Source organism: Phoenix dactylifera, unplaced genomic scaffold, assembly GCF_009389715.1.
Source record: "Phoenix dactylifera cultivar Barhee BC4 unplaced genomic scaffold, palm_55x_up_171113_PBpolish2nd_filt_p 000392F, whole genome shotgun sequence".
In the NCBI taxonomy this organism is placed as follows: domain Eukaryota; kingdom Viridiplantae; phylum Streptophyta; class Magnoliopsida; order Arecales; family Arecaceae; genus Phoenix; species Phoenix dactylifera.
In genome coordinates this window covers 229,105-237,482 of record NW_024067838.1, presented here as the reverse complement: position 1 = coordinate 237,482, position 8,378 = coordinate 229,105, and the positions used below count along the sequence as shown (strand labels likewise).

The 8,378-nt window shown below is 45.1% G+C and overlaps 1 protein-coding gene across 1 annotated transcript; it reads right to left on the bottom strand.

The window, feature by feature from the left end:
- Nucleotides 1–1,139: 1,139 nt before the first annotated feature.
- On the bottom strand, nt 1,140–4,500 carry LOC120105910 (receptor-like serine/threonine-protein kinase At2g45590). Its single transcript, XM_039118677.1, has one exon. It carries the CDS (start codon nt 4,296–4,298, stop codon nt 2,010–2,012), a length of 2,289 nt encoding a protein of 762 aa, XP_038974605.1. The 5' UTR covers nt 4,299–4,500; the 3' UTR covers nt 1,140–2,009.
- Between the last annotated feature and the right edge of the window lie 3,878 nt (nt 4,501–8,378).

Sequence of the window (8,378 nt, the reverse complement as noted above, 5' to 3'; positions counted from 1 at the left end):
AGTGAAAAATAACTCAGTTTATTTGAACCTCACATTAGGAAGAATAATCTCGCGCCATGGAAGCGTTGCCTAGAGTTATTTGTTTGATACCATGCGTTGCCAAAAGTTGGTGATCATGAGATTTTCTTTATACAGGTACCTAGGATGAGGAACCTTTATTGACATGGGAAATCACATATCTAAGGATAAAGCTTTAGCACCAAGGTGAGTTTTTTTTATGTAAACAGATGATAGGTTATAGAACTCTGCCAAGGATCAGAAAGACCTATGTTCTCGGTAAAGATACAAAAATGTACGAATTTTTGGAGGCAAAATTTGTACATAGTTATAAGACATAATAAAATACGCTCAAAACATTCTCCCAATTTCTCTAGCAGTCCAGATTAGATCTAACTACAAAAGCCTTGCAAGTTAAAATAAACATCGCAAGCAATTATGGAATCTTGAAAACAGCAAGGATTTGTAAAGCAGCTTAAGCACCAAGATTCGACAATTCTTGTTTGACAAAAGGAGCTACTCTACCTAGAAATCTTTTCAATAACATAGTATGTGATATAACTGGTGACACAATTTATTTCTGTGCATGACTGCGTCACCCTTCATAACATGAGGTTATCATAGGTGTCAAGAGGCAGATAAAAGACCAACAAAATTAGCGCAAAGCTGAAAAGCAAGAGCCATTCTTCCTACTATTTTTTTGAAAAAAAAAGAAAGAAAAAAGGGAAAATGCACCCTTGCACAAAACTCAAACTATTTTATGACCAATAATACCAAGTCTAGCATGGTAGCATCCCCACCAAAGTTCCAACATCAGTGCATCTTTAGGTCAAAGGTTCGAGCAGAGATTTTAAAAAAGCCAAAAAAAAAAAGAGGCAAAAATTCCACATATATATCTATGAATAGATATCTGTTGATTTCCAAAATTATTTTCTTCGCTTTGGTACAACCCATAACAACATCATGCTATCATAGCTTTAGGATAGAGCTTAAAAACGCCTCTCATGTAACAAAGATCCATCACCTTGCTTCAAACTCTCCAAGAAAGCTTATCAATAATAAAAGAGTTCTAGATAATTTTGTGGATGGGTAACCAATAATATCATCATTTTTGGATCATTCTATTGGAAGATACCAAAAGGTTAGAGACATAAGAAAAATAAATGCATTAAATAGTTGACAGAATCTAATCAACATCAGCCATAAAGAGCAGCCTTTAATACATATGCCCCAGAAATAGGACCATCATTTTGGTCAGATGGGGTTATCAAAAATTCACAAAAACCAGGCAAACAACAACCAAATAGAGTTGAAAGATATTTTTCAGGCAGTAGCGTTAAAGAATTCAAAATTTCTGAACTTTCTGAACAACTTGTTATAGTACAACCCACGAGACTTATCCATCACCTTGCAAAGTCTGATGCATCATCATACAAGCTAAGGTTCCAAGGCTCTCCTTGACCAATTCTGATCGCATGGCCCTACCTAACAATGCGGACTGCTCTCAGAACCCAGAGTCTTCCACCTGGGTAAGGATTCTTTGACCAAGAATGCCAAGACAAGGCCTATAACAGGCCAAATCTGAAGACCCTGACATACTAGGCAAACCACATGGAAGAAAGTAGGAGCCTTTTTGGAAAAGCATAGAATTGGGAAGCGAGATTGCATAACACCAGGGGTGAAAAAAAAAATCTGAAACGCTGATTGCATCAACTTACAGGGAATCTGGTCATTGCTAGAAGGAAGTATCTGTGGGAAATTTTTTCTTTTAACAGCAAAAGTTTGAAACAGAAGAGCTTGGCTGAAATGAAGGATAAAGGTAGGTACAGTATGCAAAGGCGAGATCCTTTTCAATCTACCAGGACAAAAGGTTCCCTCGCACTCAAAATTGGAATTGAAGACTTATCTTGTCATGAGAATTTTATGCATGCATCCATCAGCTCCAAAGAGATGGAAAATTTAGAATGGTGTACAACAAACACAAGAACTAATGCCCATAAAAATTGATCAACTCACCGAGCCTTCCTCCTGGATTTGAATGGAAAGCCACCAGGTGACGACGGCGAGAACTCCAATGGGAGGTGCGGAGGCTTGGACTGGCCGGTTAGCATTCCAATTATCACTTTGATTGACGGCCGGCGAGCCGGAGACCGCTGAAGGCAGAGGAGGGCGACCGTGATGCAAAGAAGAGCCTGCTCCCCGTCCGTCGCTCGAAGGGATGGGTCGACGAGATCGAGAAGCCTTCCTAAGTGCGCGAGGTGCCGCGCCCACGAGATGAGGTTGGCCCTCTCGAACTCGGACATGGGCGACGCCGTCACCTGCAGCGGGCGCCGCCCTGACACGAGAACCAGCAGGAGGACACCAAAGCTATAGATGTCGCACTTTTCCGAGAGCGCTCCGCCGCCGCCGTACTCGGGGGCGGCGTAACAGACGGTGCCCCTCATGCTCGGGGTGCTGCTCACCGTGCCGTTCGGGATGTCCCCGCTCGCCCACTCCTGGCTTCTCCTCCTCCTCGCGGTCCTCATCTCCCCACTGATGCCTTCCGCCCCCCAGTCCATACCGCTCCGGCTGCCCCGGCTCTTCCTCCTCCTCCTCCTCCTCTCCGAAGGCGACGCCAAGTCCTCATCTTTCTGCCACAATTGCTGCTCTCCTTTCTCGGTCTTTCTCTTCGACTTTTGCTTGTTCATGAGCTCCTCGCAGAACTCCTCCCGCCACCACTCCCTCGCCCTCCGGCTCTTCTCCTCCTTGTTCGACTTCTCCTCATCCAACAAGGCCCACCACTCCATTCGCCGCCGCCGCCGCTTCTTCCGCTCCGACCTCCCCCCTCCCAATGGCTTCGGCAAGCAATCCTCTGCAGGAGCAGTCGGAGCTGCAATCCAATCACTGTTAGGGCGCTCATTCTTGATCTCCGATTGAATCCATTCCACCACGTAGTCTTTGATGCCGCCGCCTGACTCGGAATTTGCTCCGCCGCCAGTATCCTTTCGCCGCCGCCAGTCCTTGCCCGCCCCGCTCTTGTTCCGGCCTCCTCTCTGGCTGCCGGAGGCTGCAGTCTCCTTCCCACTGTCCACACTCATCATGTCGAATCCCCCTCCTGTCTCTGAAGTCGATGCCACATTCAAGGCCGCCGCCGTTTCCACCGGCGATGCCGTGGTGAAGACCTCATCTTCCCCTGGGGATTTCTCAGGAGCGAAGCCTCCACATCCGATCGCCTCCTCGAATTCGACAGTCGTCGTGGTGCTCTCGGCTGTCTCTCCCATGATCGAAGCATCATCCTCTCCTCCTCCCACCGCTGGCTCCTTCTTCATATCGTTCGAAACGGATTTGGAATCATTGGCCACGGCCTCATCCAGATCGATCTCGATGACCACCTCATCCTCGCCCAAATTGGCGGCGGGGGCGGTTGGGGGTTCGTGAGTGACGGGAGCCTTGAGGCGGGCGAGACCGAAGTCGGCGATCTTGGCGGAGAGCCGGGCGTCGAGGAGGATGTTGCTCGGCTTGATATCGCCGTGGATGACCGGGGGATCGCACACGGCGTGGAGGAAGTGGAGGCCGCGGGCGATGTCGAGCGCCACCGAGAACCGGCGGTCCCAGTCCATGAGCTCCGGGCACCGCCGGTCGAGCAGAGCGTCCTGAAGGCTCCCGTTGTGCATCAGCTCGTACACCAGCAGCAGCCTCCGCCCCGTCCCCCCGCCCGTGGCGGAGGCCTCCACCACCTCTTCCTCCTCCTCGTCCGCCTCCATCCACCGCCGCCGCCACCACCGTCGACTATGGCGCTTCTCGTCGGAGCTGCAGTACCCAAGGGGAACGACCACCCACCCCCGGTCCGGCGACGACCCCATAGCGAGCATCTTCCCGGCAAGGGCCAGCTCGTTCTGGAACTCGCGCTCCCCCTGGAGGGATCCAAAATCCATGAGCTTCACGGCAATCTCCTGACCAGAGGGGAGGGCGCCGCGGAAGACAGAGCCAAACCCGCCCTGACCGACCTTATGGGAGGGGGAGAAGGAGGCGGTGGCGCGACGGAGCTGGGAGTAGGAGAACCGCCGGAGGGGGTTCGGCGGAGCAGCCTTCAGATCGGCAGGCGCGGTGGAGCCGGCGCGACCGCGGGCGAGGCGGCGGTACAAGATCATAACCAGCAAGGCAGTGGTAAGGACAAAGAAGGTGAGAACGGCCGCCGCCGCCACCACGGTGACCAGGATGGGATGGTGGCTATTATGGTGGTGGTGGTGGTGGTGGTGCGGGATAGCAGCCGCAGTGGGGTCCGGCGGGTCCGCCGTCCCCTGCGGCAGCCGGGATGGCATCGGTCCAGATAGCTCCTGGGGATAGTAACAAAATATATAGCTCAGAAGTTGAGGGAAAAGATGAGGAAAAAAGTTCCCATTTTTATCACTGCGATCTTTCCCCTTCTTTAGCAAGTCATCATGGACACGGAGAGAGGAGGAGAAGGGAGGGGAATCGGGGGCGTCTTTCTCTCTCTCTAAAGGGCGACCCGGAAACCTTTTGGGCCATTTGGTACTATTCCATTTTATTCTTTTAATAAGAAGAAATAACATATCAATAAGTGATAATAATTGAATAATTTAATTATAAGAACTAATAATTATATATATTTTTTACACGTAAGTACATCTAGAAAAAATTAGAATAAAGGATGCAAAAAATAAAAAAATTGCAAGATAGACTCAGTATCCTTCCAGATAAAAGGCACCGCCATAGTGTGGCCATTATCTAATGAGTTTATTGGTCAAACGAGATTGCTTTAATAACATATACTCTTATTATTATAACTAATTTAAATTAATTTATCCCGTACCATATAGTTGGTAAAAGAAGTTGGATTCGTGCTCGTTGTGATTTATAATTACACGCTTTTTTTGATTAAAAACATGGATTATATTAGAGGAAAAGAGGCATTATTTTTTTCTTAACTTTTTTCTCCAATCGCCTACGTAGCCATCATGCCAGCTTGAACGCGGTCGAGAGGAACCAGAGGAGAGTGGGTAAAAGAGGGCTGGCTTTTGTTCGTCTTTTAATTGGGGAGAGACCTTTTAACGTAGGGAAGTAGGTGCGAGCAAAGTGGAGTCTGATTTAGAAAAAAAATATTATTTCTTCGCACCAGGCAGAACGCAATGAAATATTTTAACCAAGCTACATGAACTTGCCCTAAAACTTAGAGGCATATTTGGTTGGAAGGTGCTGGGCTGTGAGTTCTATTCTAATCGTTTGATTGGTGAAAGTTCTATTTTCATTTGATTTTAGGAGGAAACAGAGATGCTCCAATCCTCCAAAACCTAATTCCGACTCTTCTTTGGTATTCAAATTTCAGTTCTGATTCTAAATTAGATTTCAGTCATAAATCAAATGCATTCAGAAATATAATCATTTCAACTTCTATTTCAATTTCGATTCTGATTTTGATTTCGATTATGATTACGAATTAAAAGCACTTCGGGAGTTATGATAGCTTTGCAAGTAAAAATCTATATTAGCTATCCATGATTATCATCATGGTGATTTTCTATTGGCAACTAATGATGCAAGTATACTCATTCCTAGCATAGCAATGGGGCAAGCTGGGACCGAGGACTTGGTACTAGATAGCAGTTGTTATAATGGAATTTAGCATGATTACTTCAAATTATTGATCTATATTGCACTTTTTCTATAACTATTTTTTGCTTTTGCTTCCACACCTATATCCTATAGTTCTTATAGCCTGTTATGATTTTTGAATTTAGAAGCTCAACAGACTTTGATTCAAGTATTATGACAACTCACTTAAGTCACAAATCATTTATATATATATATATATATATATATATATATATATATATATATATATATAATATTAGCTGAAAACAAAAATGAAAAAAACATAATAGAATACAAATGAAGCTTAGAAAAAAGAATCAGTACCCAATGTGTGCTTAAAATGATGGTAAAGAATTGATATCAACTTTTAAATAATGTTTACATTGTTTCCAAAACATTTCTTTTTCATATCATGAAGGTAGTATGGACTACTAAGAATTGATGCATGGGTTTCTCATGATGGTAAAGAGAGTTATATGCATGGTATATTTTATCAGATATCTTCTTTTTGACTATCATTTTTTTTTAAAAAAAGAAAGAAATGAAATAAAGGGTATCCATCTGCAAGAGTTGTTACTCTGTCACAAAAATGTATTAATCTTCGAAGCAGAGATAGTAACGAAGCATTTAGGGATAACACAGTTTTAGAATTTTCTCGTGGCAAACAGAGCTGTTGCTGGAAATTGGACCCGGGGGCCGCCGCGAAGCCGGGTGATGACCCAAAGATTGATTCATAGATTGATTTTGATGATCACAAAACCTTGAAGTATAGATACTAATGTTTATGTTGCAAGGAGAAAGATATTTATTTTGCAAGGAACATAGCAAGTTGGAAGAACACAAGAAGGCCTCCAAAGCTCTCAAGTTGGAAGAAAGCTACAATTTATTGGCCCAAGTTTAAAGTTCAAAGGATTCAAATTGGAGGAGTAAAATCAAAAGAAAAATTCAAAAGAACAGTCTTCGAGTCGACTCCAGTGGAATTCGAGTCGACTCCGGAGAAGTATGAGTCGACTCCGGAGAAGTATGAGTCGACTCCTAGGAGTCACAGGCAGAAAAGTCAGAGAGCAGTTTTCGGGTCTGAGATTCGAGTCGACTCCCGCATTGCACGAGTCGACTCCGAGACTCCGCGACCATCAACAGACAGAAAACCAAGTTACTGCCTCTGAGATTCGAGTCGACTCCCAGACAGCTCGAGTCGACTCCAAGGCAGCGCAACACCAAGATGGCAGAAGGCTGTGTTTCGCAAACTGAGAGCCGAGTCGACTCCAAGGAAGTTCGAGTCGACTCCAAGACTGGACGAGCCAAAAGACAAAGGATCGAGAGTTCGGGCTCTGAGATTCGAGTCGACTCCCAGGACAGTCGAGTCGACTCGAGAGGACAAAATTCAAAATTGGATCCACGGACTTCAGTGGATGAGCCGACTCCGAAATTGCCAAGTCAGCTCCAGAAGTTGGCGAGTCGACTCCAGGTTAAGACGAGTCGACTCCCAGTCGAGGCAAGCACATTAATTCAAATTTGGAACAGTGGCCGAGTCGTCTCCGGTAAAACACGAGCCGACTCCTGCAACAGGCGAGCCGACTCCTGATCGCGCGAGTCGACTCCGATCCCAACGGTAACATTGTCAGAAAATGCAGACTGTGTCCAACGGCTCTTTTTCTTGTCTCTAACGGCTATATTCTTGTTTCCACGCCATCTAAAGCTATAAAAACAAGAAGAGAGCTAGGGGAGAACTTATGGAAGTGGGAGAGATCATCTAGGAAAGAGATCTCAAAGAGATTACAAAGGAAATCTCCCATAAGCACAAAAGGGCCATCCAAAATGAAATAGAGAGAAGAAGAGCATCCAAGTGAATCCGAAAGCTTCCTCTCCATCCGTGTGCTGCCTCGGGGATCCTCTACTTCATGCCAAATCAGAGGAGGATCAAGTAAAGAAGAAGCCGAGCTCCTCCATCTTCAAAACTCGTTTGAGGGCTTCTCTTTACTCTATTTGTTTATATTGTCATATTTGCTTGTTAAAGAAGCTTTGTTTTGTTTTATACTTTGTTTTAATATCTTGTAACTTGATTCAATCAAGGGATTGAATCAAGGGGTTAAGGTTTGTTGGTGAGCCAAAGAAAAACCAACGGTGTTAAGGTTTGTTGGTGAGCCAAAGAAAAACCAACGGTGTTAAGGTTTGTTGGTGAGCCAAAGGGAAAACCAACGGTGATAGGTTTGTTGGTGAGCCGAGGGTAAAACCAACGTGTAAGGGTTTGATTGTGATCCCGGGAAAACAATCGGGGAGGTTCTAGTCGGTGAGCCTGAGAAAACCGCCCGAGTTCGTTGTGCGCTCGTAAAACAACAAGTTGGGTTGTGAGCTTGTAAAACAACCGGCTGTAATCGGTAGGATTATAGTGAAATTTCCAAGAGGTCTTGGGGAGTGGATGTAGGTGCTGGGGTGCACCGAACCACTATATGTCCTTTGTGTTTGTAATGCCTTTAGTTATTGTCTAACTAACACACTTACTTACTTAGATAAATTGCTTGCTTAATTCTTATCCGCACATCCTTTAGTTGCAAGCATATTTAATCAAGTCGAAGTCTATACATCAAACCCTTGCTAAGTTTAACTTTCACTGTGCATCTATACAACTTAGCATAGTAAATCAAAAAGTTTTAGAAGTAGCATAAAAGTTTTAAAAGACCCAATTCACCCCCCCTCTTGGGTTGTATCTACTGGGCAACAAGTGGTATCAGAGCAGGTGCTCAAATATTATTTGTAGTCTTAACCGACTAGAGCCAAAGATCATGACA